The sequence below is a fragment of the Nuphar pumila genome, chromosome 1, assembly GCF_984573655.1.
Source record: "Nuphar pumila chromosome 1, dmNupPumi1.hap1.1, whole genome shotgun sequence".
Lineage (NCBI taxonomy): Eukaryota > Viridiplantae > Streptophyta > Magnoliopsida > Nymphaeales > Nymphaeaceae > Nuphar > Nuphar pumila.
Window position 1 is genome coordinate 32037784 of NC_143249.1, and position 26321 is coordinate 32064104.

Below are 26321 nucleotides of genomic sequence, written 5' to 3' on the forward strand. Positions count from 1 at the left end.
ACAAAAATGAGAAAGGAAGGTACCTCTACTAAAAATCGAAAACAAGGATGGAATCAGGAGTGAACGCGATAATGGTTCCTGCGTCCTTAGCAGAGACGGAGCAATAGGCACGTACTGGACCTAGCGACCGGCTTCCGGTGTGGACCAACTCCTCAGCAGTGACCAAAAAGAGTGAGGAGTGCTCACAACGAGAGGTTTTCTGTGCGTGGATCCTCGACGAGAGGGTTTCCAGCCGGGCTCCGCCGCGATGAAGAGAGGAAGTGGAAAATGGAGAGAGGAAGGGGAAAGGTGAAGAGAGAGAGGGAGGGAAAGGGTGAGGAGTGCTCACATCGACAGGTTTCTGGTGCATCGATCCTCAGGAGAGGGTTTTCGATGGAGCTCCGCCGCGGGAAAGAGAGGGTATGTGAAATGGAGAGAGGAAGGTGAAAAGGGAAGAAAGAAAGGGAGGGGAAGGGGTCGGGCAGGGTCTCAAGGGGTGAAGAGAGGGCGTGAGAAGCGGAGAGAGGAAGGGGAAAGGGTAATAGAGAGAGAGAAGGAGGGGAAGGCTTCGGGGTCAGGGCGCAGGAGAAGGGAGGGAGAGAGAAGGGGTCGGGGTCGGGTAGAGTTGAGTTTTTTTTTTTTAACATTATATAAGGACCATCCTTGCCGTCCGATTTCACATGCAATTAGATGGTCAGGATGGGTCGGATATCATCTGATGATACTCCGTTATCTCTCTCTCTCTCTCTCTCTATATATATATAAAGGTATAATAGTAATTTTTTTAATGAAGGTATGGGACCGGGCGAGACAATGCGGAGCGAGGACAAGAGTAAGTTCATCCCCACATCACTTTTGATTTTAACCGTTCATTTCTCGTTTGATGTTCTCAATCCAAACGAGCAAGGCGGGGCGGGGCTCCCGTTTCCTGAATCACTGACATCCCTAGTTGATTGTGATTGTGATTACAATCACATGATCTTGAGGAAAATTGAAGGATCAACGGAGGAAATTGAGAAATTCTTCGTGAACAAACCAGAAATGGCAAAACCTAACACCTACAGTTTTCCTTTTTGGCAATTCCCACTGTCCCCACAAAAGCATAAAACCATCGACCGAGTCTCCTCCCTTCCCCAAATTTCAAACCTCACCTGTCACTAAGAAACCTCCCCACGCACCAAAACCACCCCCCACAATCAAAACCCTAACTGAAAACCGCCGTCATTTCAGAGAGAGAGAGAGAGAGATTGGAATTGTCCCCAGATAGCGAGGACTCGGATCAAACCGAAGAAGCGGCAAACCACAACGAACCAGAGAGTGAGAGAGATATGGCTTCTAAAGTAATGGCGTCGCCGTCGTCGCCGTCGTCGCCTGCAGCCTCGGATCTCAACCGTCCATCCATCACCACCGCAGAATTGCAGCCGCTGGATCCCTCCCGGGCCACCATGAACATGGACGACCTCATGAAGGGTTTCTGGCCCGGTGAGCCGAGTCCGGCCGGCTTAACAGGGTTCGCCGCCGAGGCCAGCGGGCCTAAGACGGTGGAGCAGGTGTGGAAGGAGATCGGAGGGCAGGGGAGGTGCGATGGCGAGAGAATTGGGGAGATGACCCTCGAGGACTTCCTCGCCAAGGCCGGCGTGGAGGGGGACGAAGGCAGTGCGTTCGATGCCTTCCCGGCCGGTTTCAGTGGTGGTGGTGGCGAGATGGAGGGCTTTCAAAAGGCGTTCGGGTTGGTGGAGGGCCTGGACGAGGCAGCGAGGGCGAAGAGGAAGGCCAACGCGGCGGCCGCTGCCTTGTCGGAGCCGGTCGACCGGGAGTCACAGCAGCGGCAGAGGAGGATGATCAAGAACCGAGAGTCAGCTGCGAAGTCGAGGGAGCGGAAATTGGTGGGTGGTCTCTCTCTCTCTCTCCCTGGATTTTTGGACTTTGGAGTTTGTGGGTGTTTCTGTTTTTGAGTTGATGGTGGTGGTGATGGGATCTCTTTAGTTGGAGGATGTGAATTTGTGGGGTTCGTCTCAACGTGGGTTGTGGATTTGCAGGATTTTGCTTTTGCCTCTTAAAACTCTGATTTTTCCTTTCGTTGGAGCTGCTAATTCTGGAATTTGGGTGATGTTATTGTGTTTTTGACCCATTGTGATTTTTTTACATTGGTATTTTGCTGATTTTTTTTTGAGGGTTGTAGCTTATTTTCATTTTGTTCCTGTTTTTTTCCTTGAGTTGGAATATTTTACTCAAGTAATTGGACTGCAATTTTAATTGGTTAGATTTGTTGCACTGAAAATGTACCCATTGACTGCGTATTGTTATTCTTCGCTGTGAAACCTCGATGAGAATGCTAAAGGTGATTTTTGGTGTTTGTGAGAATTAATTAATCTAGGTTCGTCCCCAGATAGTGAGCGGAAACTTCTTGTTCCTTTTAGTTGTTGATTTCATGAAAATGGTCGTTATATAATTTTGTGTTGTGCGTTTGTAGGCTTATACCACGGACCTGGAATCCACAGTGTCACAGCTTGAAGAGGAGAACATAAAGCTGGTTAAGGAGCAGGTGTGTAGTTTCATCCGTGTGTGTGTGTGTACGCTCTCCCGCGTGCATGTTTTATGGCATGGATCACTTGTTTATTTTCAGCATTGTTGTTGAACTTATATTACATGTATTGCTGTCAGATGATTCTAGATCTAGTAGTTTTTAGGTGTGACACTGCAATAGCAAAGTTTAGATGGTCTGTGTAAAATGAGTTTTATAGTGGAAATGGTTGCAGTCCATTTCCGATGGTAAACGAAAAGATGTAAATCCATTAAGGGTGTGTTTGAATGCCACAGATCTCACTCAAAGATCTATGGACAAGTGGATCATGGACGATCAGGTGTGGGCAACCTTCCAACAAATGGAGGGATCTCAAATCCTTAGATCTGAGATCCTTAAAACCATTAAAATCCATGGATTTTTTGGTCTGAGGGAAACTAGAGATCTATCAATGTGAGATTCCAGGATCTCAGATCCCTGGGGTGGTGAGGTTGGAGGCTCTCAAATGCACCCTAATTGAACCTTGAACACTAGTTATTCTCTTAGTAGCTAATGCTGGAGGGTGGGTTACCAATGATGCACTAATCATCAGTAGGGCACACACAAACAAGAGCACACACATGCATACTAAGCAAAAAAGACATGGGGGAGGGGGGAGAAAGGGAGGGGAGAAAGGGTTGTCATTATTTTAGTTTTAAACATGATTTACATATGGCCAACACATGCAGATGGTTGTTTCTGGATTGGAGCAAAGGGATTCCTGCCCCATCCCTGTTCTTGCTTTGCAAATGTGCACTTTTTATGGTTTTCGTGCCCTTTACCCTTGCCCACCAATACTATGTGTGTGTCAAATGGACTAGTTCTGTACATTGTAATTGATAAATCAGGCATATTGGCACATTCACAGTCACATTGGGAGAGAAATGCATTTTCTGTTTATGAACGCATCCAGTTGCAAACTAATATCAAATCTTAATGCAGACGGAGCATAAGAGGAGGAGGTCTAAACTGGTAAATGCATGCTATCTCCCCTTGATTATTCTAGATATTGTTATTTTTCTTTGTGATGGGGTGAATTGTATTAATTCTGTCGGTGCTGTTTGACTTGACAGCATTTTAAAGATTTACAGTTGTTCAGATGTGTTCCTAACATGTTCTGTTTCCTTTTTTGGGGGAAACTACATCAGTATGGGAATATGATCGCTGTTAAGTCATCATATTGAGCCCCCTAAAAGAATTTAGTTGTGAATGATGATGGTATATGCTGACTCGCTTTCTCCCTGTGCAGTCTATGTATCTTTTGGCTTTCCCTTTTTTGTTTACATGCGATTTGCTAATCTAGCTTTTATAAAATGAAATGAGTTTGTTTTTTTATTGTTGTTTCATCTTTCAGTCATCATTTTGTTTCAAAATCTCTCAAATGATGTGAACTTTCAATTTACTTGCATGTTCATGTTGTAATGAAATGGACTAAATCCAAAATACGTCACTTATGAACATGCAACAACACACTTCAATCAAGTAACATGATTGAATAAACCGCACCACCCTCACAAGGCTCAAGAATATCTTTGTTATTGCATAGAAGAGCTCTTGGAAGAGTTAAGAATACAAGGCCTTGAAGGCCTATTTATAATACAAGGGGGCAGCTCCAAGTGGCTGTTGGGCTGCTCCTAACTGTCACATTTGTGACAGTTGGGGGCAGCTCCAACAGCTAGTTGGAGCTGTCCCATCAAATCTGAAAAAGTATAATAAGTATAAAAAATAAAAGAAAATAAAAGGACTAAAATAAAAAGTAGTTAGCCCCTAATGGGCTGATGCCTATTACAGTGAAAAGATTGAAATACCCCTATGGGTATTTCGGTTTTTATATATATATATATATATATATATATATATATATATATATATATATATATATATATATATATATATATATCTTAACACCCCCTCAAACTCATGGTGGAACAACCAAGAGTTTGCCAAGTAGGAAGTGAAATCGAGGTGATAGGAGCACTTTAGTGAAGAAGTCCGCTAGTTGATACTCCGATGCAACGTAAGGCAATGTGATGGTCTTCCTCAAAAATTCTTCACGAACATAGTGACAATCCATTTCAATATGTTTTGTCCTCATTGAATGTATGACTGCTTGCAATGTATACAACACTCTTGTTATCCCAATATAGTCTGGAGGGTTCTGCGATGTGAATTCTCAAATTTTTTATTTATTGTAGCAACCATACTAACTCAGATGTAGTCATTGTTATGGCACAATACTCAACTTCAGTGGAAGAGAGAGACACCTTGTGTTGCTTCTTGCATCGTCATGAAATTAGAGAATCACCTAAAAAAACACATAAACCAGTGGTTTCACATCTATTATTCACATCCCCTCCCCAGTTAGAATCAGAATATGCAATGACTTCTAACGAGGAAGAGGATGATAAGAACAATCCATGATTGATGAAATTCTTAATATATCTAATAATTCTCATTACATCACTCATATGTACTATAGCGAGAGCATGCTGAAATTGACTAACAAAGTGAATAGCATAAGAAATATCAGGATGAGTTCTAGAAAGATAAGACAAAACTTTAATCGTTTGTCTGTACGAAGTTAGATCTTGCAAAGGTTCTCCATCATCTTTCTTCATTTTTGCATTTATGACCTCTGGAGTATCAACCTGTTTTTCATCAAAGAGTCTTGATCGTATGCATACTTAGTCTGTGACAAAAAATAACAACGAGATAAGTAAGTCACTTCTATTCCAAGAAAATATTGTAAAAACCCAAGATCTGTCATGTCAAAGTTGTCTTTAAGTACATCTTTGATATGATTAACTCCCTGCTTGTCACCTCGTATGATTATCATATCATCTACGTAAAGTAGTAATATTACCATTCTTGCTTGTCCCTCACTTTGTTGGACGGGTGGGGGTAAAGAAGTTAGTCCAAGACCATAAAATTAGGTTAGCCACTTGGAACATAGGGTCTTTAACTGGTAAGTTGGTAGAGTTAGTAGATGTTATGTGTAGGAGAAAGATTGATATTTTATGTCTTCAAGAGACCAAATGGGTAGGTGAGAAAGCTAAAGTGATAAAACCTTGGGGATATAAGATTTGGTATACAGGAATAAATAGGAATAGGAATGGAGTAGGGATTGCTATGAGTCGTCAGTTTATAGATAATGTAGTTGAGGTCCGTAGGAAGGGTGATAGAATTTTACTTATTAAATTAGTATTAGGTACGGATATTATTAATATTATTAGTGTTTATGCACCTCAAGTAGGTTTAGATGATTCCATTAAGCATCAATTTTGGGAAGATTTAGATGGAGTAGTACAAGAGACATCTTATGGAGAAAAGCTTTTCATCGGCGGTGACCTTAATGGACATGTAGGCATTAGTAGGGATGGATTTGAGAATATCCATGGAGGCTATGGTATAGGAGAAAGAAATGAAAGTGGAGAAAGGATTTTAGATTTTTGTTTGTCCTATGATATGATCTTAGCAAACACTTGGTTTAGGAAGAGGGAGTCTCACCTAGTAACATTTAAAAGTGGGGTTAATACGAGTCAGATAGATTTTTTCCTACTTAGAAAGAGAGATAGGGGTTGTTGCATCGATTGTAAGGTTATACCAGGAGAAAGTGTAGCTACACAACATAGAGTCTTAATTTTAGATCTTAGAATTAGACAATGCCGCAAAAGGGATAGACATAGGATAGATCCTAGAATTAAGTGGTGGGCACTGAAAGGAGCTAAACAAGGAATGTTTGTAGAGCAGGTAGTTAAGGAAGTTGATTGGTGTCTCGAGGAGGATTCAGAATCAATGTGGAATAAGATAGCGGGTGGTATGAGAAAAGTAGCTAAGGAGGTATTGGGTGAGTCTAAAGGCGGTGCACCACTAGGTAAGGATACATCATGGTGGAACGAGGATGTCAAATTAGCTATTAAGGTTAAAAGAGAGTGTTATAGAAATCTAAGTAAGAGTCGTGATAATGAGAATTTGAAGAAGTATATGATAGCAAAGAAGGAAGCTAAAAAAGTTGTTCGAAACGCGAGGGCTAAGGTATATAAGGAGGTTTATGACAAGTTGGATACCAAAGAAGGCGAAAAGGATATTTATAGGCTTGCAAAGATGAGAGATAGGAAATCGAAGGATTTGGGTATGGTTAGATGTATCAAAGATGAAACGCAAAGGGTTTTAGTCAAAGATGAGGAGATTAAGGAGAGATGGAAAGATTATTTTGATAAGCTATTTAATGATAGTCATGCTCAAGATCTTGGAGACTTCTCCATTCCTTTTCATGAGATAAATCGCGACTTCATGCGCAAGATTCAAAAGAAAGAAATTGCAGAGGCTTTGAAGAAAATGAAATCAAGAAGGGCAGTTGGCCCAGATGGTATACCTATCGAGGCTTGAAAATGCTTGGGAGAGAAAGGTTTAGAATGGTTGACAAATCTTTTTAACTTGATTTGGCGAACAAATAAGATGCCTAATGAGTGGAGGAAGAGTACTTTGGTGCCTTTATATAAGAATAAGGGTGATATACAAGATTGCACAAACTATCGTGGTATAAAACTCATGAGTCATACTATGAAACTTTGGGAGAGGGTGATTGAGTCTAGGTTGAGGAAGGTTGTCATGATATCGGAGAATCAATTTGGTTTTATGCCTGGAAGATCAACTATGGAAGCTATACATCTTCTTAGACAACTTATTGAAAGATATAGAGAGAGGAACAAAGATTTGCATATGGTTTTTATTGATTTAGAGAAGGCATACGATAGAGTACCTAGGGACGTTCTCTGGTGGACAATGATGAAGAAAGGTGTTTCTCTCAAGTACATTAGTATAATTAAAGATATGTATGAAGGAGTAGTAACCAATGTCCGCACTTGTGGAGGGGTGACAACCAATTTTCCGATAACGGTTGGGTTACATCAAGGATCTGCTTTAAGCCCTTTCCTATTTGCGATAGTGATGGATGAGCTTACGAGATCAATTCAAGAAAATGTACCGTGGTGTATGTTGTTTGCTGATGATATTGTTTTGATTGATGAGTCTAGAGCTGGGGTTAATGCTAAGTTAGAATTATGGAGACAGACATTGGAAGCTAGAGGTTTTAAGTTGAGTAAGAGTAAGACTGAATATATGGAATGTCGGTTTAGTAAGCAACGAAGTAGTGATGGGAGTGTAGTGAAGCTTGGTGAGCAAGATATACCGGTGAATGATTATTTCAAATATTTGGTATCCATCATTCAAAAGTATGGAGAAATTGATGGAGATGTAAATCATAGGATAAAGGTTGGGTGGATGAAATGGAAAAGTGCTACTGGAGTGCTGTGCGATCGTAGAATGCCATTGCGGTTGAAGGGAAAGTTTTATAGGACGACTATTAGACCCGCTTTACTATATGGTACGGAATGTTGGGCTGCCAAGAGACATCATATTCAAAAAATGAGTGTAGCTGAGATGCGGATGCTTAGATGGATGTGTGGAAATACAATAAAAGATAAGATTCGGAACGAAGAGATACGTAAGTAGGTGTTGCACCCATTGAAAATAAGATGCGAGAGAATCGTTTACGGTGGTTTGGACATATTCGGCGAAGGCCTAATGATGCTCCAGTTAGAAGGTTGGAGAAATGGGAAAATATATTAGTTAAAAGAGGTCGGGGTAGGCCCAGGAAGACTTGGATGGAGATGATAGGAAAGGATATGAATGCTTTGAACCTCACCGAGGACATGGCATTGGATAGAAATGATTGGAGGAAAAGGATTCATGTGGAAGACCCAAAATGAATTTCTTTTTTGGTTCATATCGCTGACCCCAATTGTTTTGGGATGAAGGCGTAGTTGTTGTTGTTGTTGTTTGTTGTTGCATTGAAAGACTTAACAAATAATGCAGTGTTAGTAAAACAAGATTTAAAATGAAGTATCATCACACTACTAAACCTATCATACTAAGCTTTGGGAGCTTGTTTTAAGCCATACAAGACTTTTCATAACCGTAGGGTTTTCCCATGTTCTAAATTTGGAGGATCCATGTAAACCTCCTCATCCAGATTACCATTAAAAAAACATTTTTATGTCCATTTGAAAGATATGTTATTTTTTTATTGAGGCTATAGAAATAAGAGTTTTAACAGTGGTCATTCGAGCGACTGAAGCAAACATCTCGTCGTAGTCTATTCCATATTCTTGACTGTATTCCTTGGCTACTAGGCTAGCTTTGTATTTTTTCAATGTCTCATCCCATTTAGTTTTTATCTTGTAGACCCATCTATATCCTATAGTTTTTCTTTAGGTAATGTTTGGATTTTTCAAGTTTTTGGCTTTTCCAAAGCTTCTAATTCATCATTCATCACCTTAATCCATTTTTAATGATTTTTAGCCCCATGGTAAGATGTCGGTTCTGTGTATGAGTGTATGGCCATTAGGCATGATCTATACCTTGGTTCAAAGGAATCATATGATACAAATCTACTAGGAGCTTTTTAAATTCTTATGGATTTTCTAATACTAGAAGAATCTACATCTTGATTTTGGGAATATCTTTCTAAAGCACATGGTGGATGGTCTTCGATATGTCGAGTATAAGTTTGTATGTTACTATAAGATATGTTTATATTATTAAGGCCCTCATTTACATTCCCATTTGCATTATAAGTGTCTTCATTTTCACTCTCATGCATATCATGAATGTTTTCACACCTTTCATGTTCATTGACAAGGTCAAAAAGGAAAGAATAATCACAACTCTCTTGGATTTTTTTCTTTGTTAAAACCAATTTCATTTTCAAGAAAAGTAACATTTTGTGAAACATATAATTTGTTTCTTTCAATGTCATAACATCTATATCTCTTTTGATTTTTGGCATAGCCTAAAAAAACACAAGGGATTGCTTTTGGGGAAAGTTTGTCTTCTAATTGGTAAGGACAAAACACTTACAACCAAAGACTCTTAACCTTTTGTAATCGGGAGATGTTTTAAATAATTTTTCAATAGAAGAGATATTTTCAATGTTTTTTTAATGTATTCTATTTATTAAATAGACTGCCGTAAGGGCGGCTTTGGCCCCAAAACCTTTTGGAGCATTTCTGGACACAAGAAGTGTTCTAGTGGTCTCAATAATGTCTATGCTTCATTTCGGCTAGTCCTTTTTGTTGAGGAGTGTATGAACAAGATTTTTGATGAATAATCTCATGTAGACCAAGGTAATTTTTGAACTCTTTTGATACAAATTCTCCCTCAGAATCGGTTCTAAAAATTTAAATATTGTTTTTAAATTGAGTTTTTATATAACAATGAAATGTTTTAAAACGATCAAATACTTTTGATTTTTGTTTAAGAAAAAATATCCAAGAGTGTCTACTATGGTTATCTACAAACACAACATAATAAGATACACCTCCTTTGGATACAACTGGAGTCGGTTCCCATCCATCCGAATGCACTGACTCAAATGATTTTTTAGATATAAAATGTCTTGGCTTAAAGGGTAAAGACTTCATTTTACCAAGAATGCAATCTTCACAAACAAAATCTCTTTCTTTGTAACTTGTAAGAAATGAAAACAAGTGTAATTTAGACACACTAGGATGTCCTAATCTTTTGTGCCAATTTTCTATATCTTTTTTTTCTTCACAAAATTACAAAAAATATGTTTTGATAACTCAAGATTGTGCATTACATAGAGATCTTCTCTTCTATGGCCTCGCCCCAATCGGCCTCTTGGACTGGAGATCCTGTATTTAATAATCATTAGATGAAAACAATACTTTGCATCCATGATTCGTAATTTGAGAAACAGATAAGAAGATAAGAGATTTAAATTTAATTTTGGTACTACTCTAATATTTGGTACGTGAAAGATTGGTTGTTTTTGAAAAACCTCAAAACTTTTGATTTTTAAAGATATTTCGTCGTCTGTTGAAACATAAGAATTATTTGGGTTAGTATGACATTCGGATAATATGGACTCATTTGTAGTTATATAAAAAGATGCACCGAAATCAAGAATCCAAGAAGTCTTATCAGGGTCACCACTTGTAGATACGACCGCTCTTGAGAAGGAAGAAACTTGAGTTTTGAATATCGATTGTAGTGCCTCCATTAGTTAAGCCAAAGATAGCGAGTCGATACATTTGGAGTCATCTATATCATTCATTTCAACCGAAGCAACTATTTTATCAATCTCTATGATCATCTTTATTTCTTTTTGGAACAAAAAGGCTTGATGTGTCCTGGTTCATAACAATGATAGCATATGATTTTGCCACATTTTTTGTATTCATGATAACCTATTTTGTCGCGTTTTTAATAGTTATTGGAGCTTCTTCCATTCTCATTTTTCATAAAGTGAGGATGTTTATAATTCCTAGTATGATTACCGGGCTTTGACATATCAAGCATGAATTCTTTATCTTTTGAGGCGGGTGGTTTCTTCAATCTATTTTCTTCTATAGTTAACTCTTCAAGAGTTTCGACTATGGTTGGTACACTTCCTATATGAAGGAGAGCCGACTTGGTTCCTTCAAATTCGGGTCTAAGCCCATTAATGAATTGGTAAAAATATTTCATTTTAATTTGGTTTTCACAGAGTTCTACATCTTGGGGTCCATGCCATTTTGGCTCAAGAAGAGCCAATTCATCCCAAAGGAGAGAAAGTGCATTGTAGTATTCCCTAATGCTCATCTCTCCATGAGTCATAGTCCTTACTTTGTTTTGAACATTGCATATGTGAGCAATATCTTTAAGACTATATATGTTTTTAAGATATTTTCATGCATCACTAGCGAAATCAAATTTCACTAAACTAGAGCACTTGTGGATGTCCACACTATTGATGAGCCATCCAATTATCTTGGAATGTCTCATCCTCCATTCTTTCCATTTCTTTTCATAATCGGAAACGACTTTAGACATTTTTCCTCCTTGAAGAACAACTTCTTTTCCATTCTCAATTTTGGTAAGAATGAGTTTAGGCTCTTTTTCGGTACCATCAACCAAACCTCATAGTTTTCCCATATTTTGTGCTTCACTATGGATGCCTACATCATATAGTTTGTCATTGAGTCGTATGGGAATGGAGACGATTACTTCCCTTTCATTCTCCATTTCTTTATAATAAGGAGAAGAGAGAGAGAGAGAGAGAAAAGAAAAGAAATACAAGATTTGAAAGATGGTGCGCTTCTCGATGCAATGATCCATGATTCGTTGTTTCACCAAGCTCACGATCCTCCTCTTGATGCTAGCACGAAGGACCAAAGCTCTGATACCATGTAATGAAATGGACTAAATCCAAAATACATGGCTTATGTACATGCAAGAACACACTTCAATCAAGTAACACATTTGATTGAATAAACCGCACCACCCTCACAAGGGTAAAAAATATCTTTGTTATTGCATAAAAGAGCTCTTGAAAGAGTTAAGAATACAAGTTCTTGAAGGCCTATTTATAATACAAGGGGACACAAATGGGGCAGCTCCAACTGAAGGAAATCTAATATCAAATTTATGGAAGCACTAGAGTTGCGTTTCTACAGAAAATGGAGAGAAGGAGAAAGAGAGAGAGGGAGATGCTCAGAAAGAAAAACGACAGCTACTAATGAAGAGGCATACCCTAATTCTGTTATATGTAACATAGATTACAAAGGGTTTAAAATACAAACAAATAACAAGAATGGCATTTCATAAAAAGAAACAGACTTAACGTGATTAGACACACCCATCTGGATTTGATCCAGATCTGGTAACGTCTAAATCACATTTTATCACCCTCTGCATGGTCTTGTACCATGGATAACTTGTTCTTTAAGAACCAAAATTGATACTTTGTTAGGCCCTTAGTAAACAAGTCGACAACTTGACTTTCTGTACGAATGTGAAGAGGCTTAATCTCCTTGTCTTCAACCTTTTGTCTGATGAAGTGTTGATCTATCTCAATATGCTTTGTGCAATGATGCTGTATATGATTATAAGTAATGTTAATAGCACTCTGATTATCACACAACAAAAATGATCTTGGAGACTCCTTCTCTAAGATCTGTAAGAAGATGTCTGATCCATGTAGCTTCAGCTGCTCCAGCGGCCATGGACCTATATTCCGCTTCAGTACTAGACCTAGCAATGGCTCTTTATTTTCTGCTACTCCATGACACCAAATTTTTTCTAATGAATATACAATAGCCAGAAACAGATCGTCTCTCATCAGGATCCCTTGTCCAATCCGCATATGTATAAGTGATGATCTCGTGTCCCTTATTGTCAAGCCAATTTCTTTGATAAAGAAGACCATCACCAATGGTTCCTTTCAAAAATCTTAAAATTCTCTTCACAGCTGCATAAATTTAGATACCTGATTAACATAATATACAATGTTTGGCCTGGTAAAAGTAAGATACAAGAGCATTCCAACGAGGCTCTGATATTTGGTCGGATCATTATATAAGTCTCCATCATTAGAACTCAGTCTTTGATGTAAAACACTAGGTGTGTTTAAGGGTTTACAATCTGTATGCCCTGCTCAAAAGATCAAGAGTATATTTATGTTGAGTAAGAGTTAAAATATCACCTCTTCTATCCACTTCAACTTTGAGAAAATACCTTAAGACATCAAGATCTTTTATCTTGAATTTTTGCATCAATAATTTCTTCACTGTCTGTATATGACTGTTTGAATTGCCCATAAGAATTATGTCATCAACATATATAAGTAATAAGGTAGAAACATCCTTATCTTTGAAAATAAAGAGCGAATAATCATGAGAGCATATGCGAAAATCATAGTTTTGAATTTTGAGAGAAAAACTCTCAAACCAAGAGCGAGCGACTTGCTTCAACCCATAAAGAGTTGTTTTCAGTTTACAGACATAATCCTTGGGATCTCCTTTAGCATATCCAAGAGGTTGTTCCATGAAAACTTCTTCTTTCAGATCTCCATGTAAGAAGGCATTTTTTACATCTAACTGGCTCAACTGCCATTCATAATCAACAACCAAAGATATAACAATCTGTATTGTTCACATTCTTAAGTACATGACTGCATTGTTCCCATTCTTATATACAGGACTGAAAGTTTCATCATAATGTTGCCCATATTCTTGAGTAAAACCTCGTGCCACAAGTCTTGCTTTATATCTCTCAATATATCCATAAGGTTTATACTTAATCTTATAAACCCATTTGGTCCAACATTTTTTTTCCCAGGTCTAAAAACAATTTTCCATGTTTGGCATTCAGGTCAAGCTTTCATCTCCTCGTTCATAGCTTCTATCCATTTATGTGATTTAATGGCTTGATAGAAGTTGACGGGTTCATCATGCTTCTCAACTTGTGACATGAACAATTGAAAATCCATGAAAAAATTATCATAGCTAACCCATCTTTGAATAGGATGATGTATCCTTTCTAATCTTCTTAATGGAGGTTGAATCATACTTTGTGCGACAGAGTATGTGACACGATCTCTTTCTCTTCAAACATAAACTTGACCAGAGAATCTCTGAAATTCTCTAGGTCTTTCATTTTTCGAAGTTTTTGGAGATTTGAGATTCTGATCATTTGAGCTCAATTCTTCACAAAAAGGCTTACAAGAACCCTTTTCTCCTGCAAACAATTCAGCACTCATCCCGGGATCATAAACTTCAACCTTTTGAGGTGACTTTTGCTCTTGAGACAATGATGTGCCCTCAAAATTCTGTTAATCAAAAACAACATTTCTGAAAATCTTGATGCGTTTAGTTACAGGATCATAACATCTATATCCTTTATAATCATCTGCATATCCAACAAACCTGCACTTCACAACTTTATCTTGAAATTTATTTCTCAGAGACTTGTCAATATGAACATAGCAAATACAACCAAAGTTACACAAGTTATTATAATCAGGATGTTTTTCAAAAAGAGAAAAATATGGAGACTTGTTCTCAAGAATTCCCATAAGCAGATAGTTAATCACATGAACTGCGGTGTGAAGCTTCTGTCCAAAGATTTATAAGAACATTACTATCATGAAGCATACTCATAGCACTCTCAACAATACGATAATGTTTTCGTTCAGCTACTCCATTTTGTTGAGGGGAATGCGGACAAGACACTCGTCTACTTATCCCATTATTTCGAAGAAAGTTAATAGTCATTTGAAGAATATTCACCTCCATCGTCATATTGAAAATATACAATATTAGAGGAAAAACAATTTTTAATTAGTGCACAGAAGTCCTGAAATAATCTAAAAACTTCAGACTTGTGTTTCATGAAGAATATTCAGGTGAAACGAGAATAATTGTCTATGAATAAAACATAATTTTGACTTCCAGATAAAAAACATACAGGAGCTGGTCCCCATACATCGCGTACATAATTTCAAAGGCTTTTGAAGCTCTTTCATTAACAAGATTAAAATGAAGAACATGACTCCTACATAGCTGACAACTTGAACACTTTTTATCATCCAAAACAAGGGGCAGACAAGACTCTGGAATCAAATTTTTTGACACAAGTTTCTTAATAAAACCATGACTACAATGACCCAAACGACTGCCACAAATCTGGCTTATTACATTGAGAAAGACTATAGACATCTGTATGACAAGATTTAAGACTCTGAGATGCTGGTTCCAAAAAAGGTGACTTCAAGGTAGAAGATGAATGAGATGTGAGATCCTCCTTGAAGATATACATGTTTCTTGGTTGCTCCCCCTCAACGAACGTCTCCTTCATTTAAAGATTCTTAACATACACAGAAAAGAGAGTGAATTCGACAAAAAAATTTGTATCATCAACAAGTTTGGATACAAAAACAATATTCTTTTTAATGTTAGGAGTAAGAAGAACATTGGATAAACTAAGAGAAGTACTAGACAAAGGAATTTGTGCACTTCCAATATGAGAAATGTGATGATGTGTGCCATCTCTAGTGACTATACTACCTTTTCCGAAATAAGGAGATAAATTCGAGAGCTTACCAAGATTACCTGTAACATGAGTGGCCGCTCCAGAAGCCACAAAACATTCTCCTTGTTCATTTTGCTTAAAACTCATCTGTGATAAAGCTGTCAGCAAAAGTTGTTGCATATCTCCGGTGAGTTTTTGGCTCTCAGATTCCCTTTTGTTTTCTGCTTTATTATTATTTTCTTTGTTTTGGGGATTAAACCAACAATCAACTTTCACATGTCCTTTCTTGTTACACAAAAAGCACGTAGGCACCCTTCTCTGATTCGTTGCATTAAAAATCCTGGTGGGCTTGGAGTAGAAAGAATGCCACGACCTTCTCCCTGTCCAAAACGACCACGTCCTCTATCACCTTGAAAACTGCTACCTCCACGTTCAGAACCTTGAGACATATCTCAGGCCACGACACTATGTGTATCTGAATGCACACCACCTTCAGTCATGTTCTTTATGCTCATCTCATACTGAAAGAGTGTAGCTTGAAGATCTTCAAAACTAGGTAACACTGGCAGGACCGATAACGATGTAGAGAGAACATATATTCTGGGCTCAGTCCATTAAGAGTTTGCTGTACTTTTTCCTTATCAGAAACTGCACTTCCAACAATGGTCAGCTGATCTGTAAGAGACTTCACCTTGTTTAAAAACACCATGACTGTCATTGAGCCTTTTTGAAAGGTCTGAAACTCCCTTTTTAAAAATAAGATTCTTGCCTTTGAAATTTGAGAATATGTTTGTGCAAGCTTGTTCCATAGCTGTCCAGCTGTACAATCGTCCGGTATGGATATCAATACTTTCTGCGATAGCGTGAAAGTAATGTGTGCAACCAAGGTCTGATCTCGCTTCATCCATGCCATAAATTCAGGATTTAGAACATATTGGACTGAGGCATCTCCTTTATCATCTTTCGTTTCCTGAGAAGCAAACTGAGGCGGGACTGGAATTGATCCATCCAAATGCCCAAAAAGATCTTGGCTCCTTGTGAAAGGAACAATTTGCCTCTTCCAAGTTAGAAAATTAGAGATTGAGCTTTTGGGAAACAAGCTTACTCAAAAAGTTTGAAGAAAGACCAGCATAGGTAGAAAAATCCATTGATAAAAAGGAAGAAGAAAGAAAATATAAAGCGAAAGGAGATACAAACCGATTCAGTCAAAAAACTAATTCGCAGCAACAAAAATTGATTTTGTGAATAAGCAGGAGAAACTGAAAATTTAATATAAAACGTGCTTTTTTTTTAATTAAGGCACTATTCCGGACTCAATCCGATTTCTGTTACCAGGCCTGCTATCACGTTAATATGCTGCGAATATATAAGATTTCACTGAAAATATATGAAAATAAAGAAAGAAATAATGGATTCAACAGTAGGAGAATGTCGACAAAAATGACTTGCTTCAGATCAGATTGCAGATTCCAAAATAAGACAGATTTAATACCAGAACAATAGAGATTTTCAGATTAGGGTATTTAAAATAAAGAAATTTTGATTTGACGGCAAGGAGATTTTAGGGCTTAAAGAAAGCTTGACGTCAAAAAGGAGAAAATACCCTATTTTGAGAAAAGAAAACAGAAAAGAAAAGGAATAACATGGAAAGAAAGAAAGAAAAGAAGATTTAGAAAGAGATAAAAGGGAAGAGAGAGATTCCAACTAGAAGAGCAAATTTCAGATCTTACTGGTCATACCCTTTGGAAGCAAACCACAGCCCTGATACCATGAAAGAAATCTAATATCAGATTTATGGAAGCACCAGAGTTGCGTTTCTGTAGAAAATTGAGAGAAGGAGAAAGAGATGCTCAGAAAGAAAAACGGCAGCCACTAATGAAGAGGAATACCCTAATTCTATTATATGTAACATAGATTACAGAGGGTTTAAAATACAAAAAATAACAAGAATGCCATTGCATAAAAAGAAACAGACTTAATGTGATTAGACACACGGATCTAGATCTGATCCAGATCCGATGACGTCTAAATCACATTTTATCACCAACAGCTAGTTGGAGCTATCCCATCAAATCTGAAAAAGTATAATAAGTACAAAAATAAAAGAAAATAAAAGGAATAAAATAAAAGGTGGTCAGCTCCTAATGGGCTGATGCCTATTACAGTGAAAAGACCAAAATACCCCATCAGGGGTATTTCGGTTTATATATATATCTTAACACATGTATGGGATTTTCTCTATTTTGATTTTGAGCTTGTGTGCTAATAATTAAACTCTTAGATCATGTTGCTGAGAACTCCAATAGGGATTTGGGCATTCTGTTAGATGATTCTGGCCACTAAGGTTTACCTAGCTGTCTGTTTTGCTTTTCTGAAACTTCCTAACCTCCAATACGTGATATAGATAAAGTTTTCCCTTGTATTTTTGTAACCTTTTGTTGCTTTTGCTTTCATACGCAGGACAGTTGCCGGACTGTCCTTAGTTTATGTCAAGTTATTTATTTAGTTTATACACAATGAGACATCTATGCAGAATGGTAGTACCTTTTTGTTTCATTAATGAACAAGCACCGGAACATGGAAAACTAACAAAACAATGATTTCAGCTCATAGACAATGTGATACCTGTGGTTGAGGGGCGGAAACCAAGACGTAGCCTTAGAAGAACTTGTTCCATGCAGTGGTAGATGACAAATTCCTCCTGATCAGCAGCGCTCAACTCTTAAGGGATTGTCATCTGTTTCTTCTCAGACCTTCCTTCACATAAGTTCCTGATGAGTCTTTCACGCATGGTGAAGATGTTGAAGAGAATAACGAGTGAGGGAGCTCAATTTCCTCAAAGATTAAGGGATTGTAGCATTTATGATGATGGATTATGAGGTTTTAGTGTGGTGCAGTCAGTGCAGCGGACATGGTAGACCCCATTGTTTAGTCTTTGAACCCTGCCATTCCTTTTTGTTCGAAGAAATAAAGGCATTTTGGAATGAAAGCCCCAGAGAGAAGATTGGTTACAGTTTGTATTAATTTGCATAGTTTACCTTATAATTCAATTTTTTTTTGCTATGTATGTTAGGCAAAATGTGTTATATTGCAATTTGACCTATGCCGCCATAGGCCTTGGCCATTCTTTCTGTTATTAGAACGACATCAACATTATGCATCATTGTGTTTTATTATCTGGTCTCTGAGTTTGTGTAAATCTTGTAAAGCTACGTCAAATGATATGAAATGCTTTTATCAGAAATCATGTCAACATTTCATAGCATCTTTCTCTACTGTGTGTGTGCATGTGCGAATGTGTGTGCATGAGAGCACTCATGTGGGCTTGGTAAATGAATCAAAGCTGCTTGGAACTGGTTATTAATGAGCTCATTTACGTTGGTGGAGAAAACTTGTATTCAAATTGACGATTGTTATGTTAAATGAGATGCAAGTTGTTTAGACTCTAACTTCATAGAAGCCTTCAGCATAACTGATTTTGGTAGGAATCGACCCTTGGATTATGTTTTTCTGTAAAAAAATATGTTTTACGAGTCAAAAAATTTGATGCATTTTATAGCCGTTGATTTTTGGTTCACGGGAAAAACTTGTATACGGTGTAAGTTAGTATCTTTTTTTTTCTCAGTTCCTTCTCTCCTGAGAGCAGGTTTGGGTGCAAATGCAATTTGCACGAAACAAATACCGTTTCATTGTACTTAAGACTGTGGGCCCTACAAAGTTTTGACCTGTTCAGGTTTCGTGTAAAGACGCTTGATGCATGGTGGTGGACAGAGGCGGAGCAAAGAATTTAAACTAGGGTGAGAACAAATGTACAATAAAAACAATAATTTTATGACAATATACATATATCGAATATTAAAATAAATTAAAAAAAACACAAAAAACTATCAAACCATAACAGAATCAAAGATGAAATCATGATTATTGCTATTTATAAGACAGATACTTGCTAATTGAAACAAAAAAAAACTAAAATTCTATCTATGCTAATTGAAACAAAAAAAAACTTAAAATTTTAAATTCTAACCAAAGTCAAGTATTCATTACACTTAATATTAATTAAAAAGAAAAAATACTTAAAGCATAATATGTTAAATAAATACAAAATTGAAACCCTAAAGCACGTAGAATCATGTTTTATGTTAATTAAAAAACACAATACAAAAATACTCAAATTAAATATTCATCTTATTTAAAAACAATATATATATTTTCCTTGACTCTCCGGCCCCATCTCTCTGTTTTTCTCTCTCAACTTTTTTTGTGCCCTTCCCCAGCTCCCCTCCAACCCCATAGCCACATGCACAGGTGACAACAGACCTATTGGCTACGGACCACCACCCATGACCTATCTCACTCGAAGTTTCGAAGGGCTCTAGCCGTCACCCTTGGTCTAGAGGCAGCTGCTCCATTGCACCGCACACACCGCTGCTGTATCGCAAAGATCCTCTCTTTCTCTCGTTCATTTCTAGTCATCCACCATCTAACTTCTTCTCTTTTGCATGCCCTTTTTTATTATTAGGGGTTTTGGTAATTTTTAATTCATATTTAATTATTTTTTATTATGGTTTTTCAATTAGCATATAAAAAGAATGTAGTTTGTTATGATTAGAATTTAGATTTTTTATTTATTTTTCTTAAATAGTTGCATTTTAATAACTAGGGTTTAAGGGTTTTTGTATTTTTTTTCAATTACCATTTAAGTTTTTAATAAGATGGATACTATTTTTATATTTTTTTAAACCAACATTAGACATGATCCACATGCTTGATTTTAGTTAGAAGTGTGAGGGTTTTGTTATTATTTTGTTTAAATTAGCTTATATATAAAAAATAGCATGAATATTTAATTAGGTTTTCACCCTGACAATGTTGACTTACGTTCTAGGTTAGGGTGGGCACTGACCCATTATCCCCTGAGGGGTTTTCAGGTCAGGGACCCTACCCTTGTTGGTGGAACCGTAAGCTTCCCTGATTTCTCTCTCTCTCTGTGCTGTCCCATCAATTTAGATTTGCCCTCGTTGCTGTCAGTGTCAAAACAGAAATAGTCTCAAACCCATGGCAAGTCATCCAAGTTAAATGGGCCGAGTTTGTGCTGACTCATTAAAAGAAAAAACTTATAAAAGTTAAAATTAACAGATTTTGGTCTCTCAAACCTTTTGAGAACAATGTTGTCAGCATCGGTATCGGCCCAAACATAATAAAAATTATTATATGTCAACGCATGTTAAAACTATTAAAATAATATTTAAAAAACATTTTTGGTATCTTTTTTACATTTGTTAAAGAATAGCTTATTCACGCCTGCAGCGTATCAAAATTAATTCTACCGACACAATGCATATTTGCATATACGCACTGATATTGGTAACATTGATTGAGAAAGCTCAAATTGTCTCGATACCAAATAAATACATTGTTTCAAAGCTATTGGAACTCTAAACTTTTGCCTGGAAGTCAAACATTTCAAAGATCTACGCTCATAATATATATATATATATATATATATATATATATATATATATATATATATATATATATATATATATGCTTTTCCTGTTCTGCCCCCTATGTTTTAAGTGTGTTGTGTTTAACATACTTGATTTAGTGGGAATTGACTCTTGGATCATGTTTTTTTTTTGACAAAAACCATGTTTTTCTGAGCCAAAAAAAATTAATACCTTCGTAGTCATTCATTTTGGATCACCAAAAAAACTTATATACATGTCAGATTTGGATGATCCAAAAGTCGGTTTTAAGTAAACAAAGCCTATAGATCACATTTGCAGTGTTAAGAGTGAGAAAAAATACTTAAAACTATAATTTTGAAGGGGCCTAATGAGACCTAACAAAAAAGGAGACCTAAGGAATGCATTACTCATATAAATATATATAATTTTCCTTGCTCATAAAAATAATTTTTTTCGTCAAAAAAATATGATCAAGTGTTGATTCCCACTAAATCAAGCATGCTAAGCACATCTAATGGTTTATATCTATCATAAAACACTTAAAACCTATGGGGCCGAGAAATGGGGCCTAATATGTTCTCTCTCTCTCTCTCTCTCTCTCTCTATATATATATATATATATATATATATATATATATATATATATATATATATATATGAAAACTAAAATATGTTTACCAACCAAATATGTTTACTTGTATGAACCAATATTTTTATAGGCTTTTTTTATTTTTTTTTCAAAAATTTCACTGTATGGATGTGATTGAGACACTTAATTACACATAAATAGACTCTTGGATCATCCAATTATAATATATAACAAGAATCTTTTAAGGGTTGAAAATCAATGGCTTAAAATATTAATAAATATTCAATCATAAAAATTCATATTTCTTGATCTAATTACGATGATCCAACAGTCGATTCCTAGTAAATGGACCATGCCGAATGCTTCTGCATGGTTAGATTTGCAAAAAACCCATGTGGCAAAGGGATTCGAACCTAGGCCTTTAGCTTGGCACATAACCCCACTTATCACATGGGATACCACCTCGGTGGTACTTGGATCATCGAATTGCGATGTATAAGTAGGATCTCTTAAGGGTTGAAAATCAATGGATTAGAATTTCCATAAATATTCAAGCATAAAAATCACATTTCTTGATCCGATTACAATGATCCAACAATCGATTCTTAGCAAATAGACCACGCCGAAAGCATCTACAGTTGTTTCCTATTGGGTTTTTGAAGTGTTCTTTTTCATGTTTTTCTTGAATCTAACTGTACAGATGTATTCTAATTGTTTGATTTTATAGGAATGAACTCTTGCATCATTTGACTCGAATGTGCAGGTAGGTTTCTATAAGGTTTGAAAATCGATGGTGTAAAATGTTTATAAATATTTAATGCTTAAAAAATTATGGTTTTTTTTATCACAAAATATGATCCAAGTATCGTTTCCTAGCAAATCGATCATGCCGAACACATCTGTGCAGTTAGATTCTTTAAAAATAACTCAGAACCTCCCCTTTCGCTGACGGTAGGCTACCTTAGACACCTACTCCTTTCTTTTATATATATATATATATATATATATATATATATATAGAGAGAGAGAGAGAGAGAGAGAGAGAGAGAGAGAGAGAGAGAGAGAGAGAGAGAGAGGAATGAAAACCTAATCACTAAAAAAACATGCTAAACCTACCCACCATATGTTTTATTAGATTTTTGGTGTTCTTTTTTGACCGTACATATGTGATCTATATGTTTTTTTTATAGGAATCAATTCTTGGAGCATCTGATTTCGATGCATAGATAGGTTTTTATAAGTTTCAAAAATCAATGATATACAATTTTCATAAATTATTTAGGCTCCAAATACTATTTTTCTATAAAAAATTCATAATCCAAGTGTCGATTTATAGTTAATCAATTTTGTTGAACATATATGTACATTTAGAATTTTGAAAAAAAACACCAAAATTTTTCCATTGGGTAGGTTTGACATGTTTTTTAGTGTGTAGGTTTTCATCTCTCTCTCTCTCTCTCTCTATCTATATATATATATATATATATATGGAAAGTGAGAGCTGCAAAAATGGGGAGGAAGGATGAAAATATGATTTTAAATAACGCTATTTTTTGCTGTTGGATGATATTAAGATCCAAAGGCCAACGATTGCTCAGCTACGCATTTCTCTCTCTCTCTCTCTATATATATATATATTTGAGTTAATTTAATTAATATTAAACTAGTTGTATTTAACATTAGATGAATTCAACCTTCTTAAAATGACTAAAATATCATAAAAATAATATTTTAAAAAATACATGTTTATTTTTTTAATATTGTAAGTTAAAAAAAATTAAAGAAAAATGAAAAGCAAACACATCTTTTCAAAATCAGTAACTTTGAATGTTTTAAAGTTACTTTCAACTTTAAAAAGTAACTATGCATTTTAAAAAATACCATTCTTTTATGAGTATTTTTATTATTTTAATAAAATTGAATCTATCTAATGTTAAATATAATTAGTTTCATGCCATATTAACCCTGTATATACGACGAATATATAGTGGTACAATCATCCTTGATCCAATGACTGTTCTTGTTCCTTGAAAAAAGGTGTCCAACCTCTACATGCTTGTATGAGGGTGAAGCCGGCTCCCACCTAGCAATAAGCCAAAAAAAACTTTATGTTTTTGAAAACCCAAAAGCTAAGGTATTTAAAATTTTCATACCCAACCCATTTCATATCTCGCCCAAGCCCATACATGTTTTGTATTTAAACGTTTTTTATATCCGACTTAAATTCAAACTCGAGCCTCTCACAGACCTGAAATCCAAACGAACCTTAACCAGAACCTAACTTATACCAGTAATGATAGATTTAAAAATAATTATCATAAGTATTGCATGCACACATTTTGGGAAATATAACTTATCAGATGTGTGAAAGATATAAAATAGGGTCATTACATTCCTCCAATATTAGGGGTGCACATAGATAGGACATAATCGAATATTTGATCCAAGTCCAGTGCATTTTTCTTATATCCTGATCTGTAAAATACAAATATTTATTTTATTTGGAAAAATATCTACTAAATTGAATTATTTTCCAATTTGGACCAAATTTGATCAGTATTTAGACTAAGATCCAATTCAGATTGGAGTAAAAATCTAATCCAATTGAATTTTCACATGTAAATAACTTGTTTTTTCCCTTTTTCTATTAGATCTAATATTTTCACTTATATCATGGATTCAAATTCAAACTTGTGTGATTAGATTCAATTCAGATCTGAATTCACATTTGGAAATATTAATTTGGATGTGGATTTATCTTGATCGATTTTGAATTAATATATGTGCGTTAACCAAAATACACACACACAGAGTACACTACCAAGCTCTGTAACAAATATCGTGAGATTTATGAAAATCTGGCGATAAATTGAGTGGAAGTTTAAAACGGCAATTTCTTGCAAGATTTTGAAAATATTGTGAGATTTATAAAAAAAACATAAATACCGTGATTTAAACGCGATATTTCAGTTTTAAACGGCTATTTATTGTAAAAAAAACATGTATTTTTATTTTTAAATAAATTTTATTAATATTTTCTTATAAAAAACATTCATTTATTTATTTATTCCCGAGATTTTGTGAAAAAAATGCAAGATTTATGAAAAATTTTCAATTTCTCAAGAGTTTTTGACAAACGAAAAAATGTTTGTGACTGTGCTACCAAAGTTCAAAGAAAGCCAAAAGCTTAATGTTAGCTATTGCATGGGGGTAGGGGTGGCAAAACCTGACACGACCCGCCAACCCGCCTCTTAGGCGGGTTCAGGTTTGGCTTAAACTAACCCGTTTAATAAACGGGTTAACCCGCCTAACCCGTTTATTAAACGGGTCGGGTTCGTATTAGGGGTATGCCAACCCGGCTGACCCGTTTAATAAACGGGTTAGGCGGGTGGGTCAACCTGTTTACCCGAACCCGACCCGCCCTCTAACCCGCCCGCCAACTGATCAGGGGCAGATTGATGATTCGTTTCCGGATGAGCAGCTCTTTCATGTCAAGCATCTGCCTTGGTTCGCGCATATCATCAACTTTTTGGTGACTGGAGAGTACCCTTCGCACTGGAACCACAATGAGAGAGATCGATTTTTCTCGCAGGTAAAGCACTATTTTTGGGAGGAACCAGAATTGTTTCGATTATGCTCAGATCAGATGATTCGAAGGTGTGTTTCTGAGGAGTATGACTCCATTCTATCATTCTGTCATTCCTTGGCTTGTGGAGGCCATTTTTCTAGTCGAAAGACCACCGCGAAGGTCCTCCAGTCAGAATTTTGGTGGCCTACACTGCATAGAGATGCCCATGATTTTTGTAGGAGGTGCTTGCGCTGTCAGCAGACAGGACGCATTGCCAAGCGTGACATGATGCCTCTTCTTCCTATTTTGATTGTTGAGATTTTTGATGTGTGAGGCATTGATTTTATGGGTCCTTTTTCACCATCGTTTGGATTTGTATACAGTTTAGTGACAGTTGATTATGTTTCAAAATGGGTCTAGGCCGTGGCTACCCGAACCAATGATCATAAGGAGGTGATTCGATTTATCAAGCACAAAATTTTTAGCCGGTTCAGAGTCCCTAGAGCGATCATTAGTGATGGTGGTACGCACTTTCGTAATGTGCAAGTAGCTTCCTTACTTAGGAAATATTCTGTGCATCATCGGATTGCTACACCTTACCACCCGCAGACCAGTGGCCAAGTTGAGGTCTCTAACAGGGAGATCAAGCGGATTCTTGAAAAGACAGTCCGACCAGACCACAAGGACTGGTCTCAGCGCCTTGATGATGCCCTGTGGGCTTATAGGACTGCTTTCAAGACCCCGATTGGTATGTCGCCGTATCGATTGGTTTTTGGGAAACCATGCCATCTCCTTGTCGAGTTAGAGCATAGAGCGTATTGGGCTATAAAAAAGTTTAATTTTAATATGACCCAAGCTGGAGCAGAGAGAAGATTACAGTTGAGTGAGCTAGAGGAATTGCGTAATGAGGCCTATGAGAGTGCCAAGATTTACAAGGCTCGAACCAAGCATTTTTATGATCAGCATATTGTAAGGAAGCAGTTCGAGCCTGGTTAAAAGGTTTGGCTTTATCATTCACGTCTCCATCTTTTTCCAGGGAAGCTGAAATCCAGATGGGATGGACCGTTCATAGTCCATAGAGTTTTTCCACATGAAGCGATAGATCTTTTGGACCCTCGAACAGGCAGCATTTTCAAAGTCAATGGGCAGCAACTGAAGCCCTACATTTCTGATATTGTGGTGAAGCAAGACATTGAGGCTGTTGACCTCATGGATGCATGAGGGCACGCGCAGGTTTGTATGTTGTATTTTTAGTCTTTTTAGTAGGATCGAATA

General features: G+C 36.6%; 1 protein-coding gene across 2 annotated transcripts; it reads left to right on the plus strand.

Annotated features, from left to right (window-relative positions):
* Window positions 1-1082: 1082 nt before the first annotated feature.
* On the plus strand, window positions 1083-18662 carry LOC149848590 (bZIP transcription factor 12-like). 2 transcript variants are annotated; one of them, XM_090011870.1, is made up of 4 exons: window positions 1083-1865; window positions 2453-2524; window positions 3485-3514; window positions 18025-18662. In XM_090011870.1, the coding sequence occupies exons 1-4, from the start codon at window positions 1308-1310 to the stop codon at window positions 18103-18105; spliced, it is 741 nt and encodes a 246-aa protein (XP_089867996.1). In that variant the 5' UTR covers window positions 1083-1307; the 3' UTR covers window positions 18106-18662. The 2 variants fall into 2 exon arrangements, with proteins under 2 accessions (XP_089867996.1, XP_089868001.1); XM_090011875.1 differs by lacking the exon at window positions 3485-3514.
* The last annotated feature ends 7659 nt before the right edge of the window (window positions 18663-26321 follow it).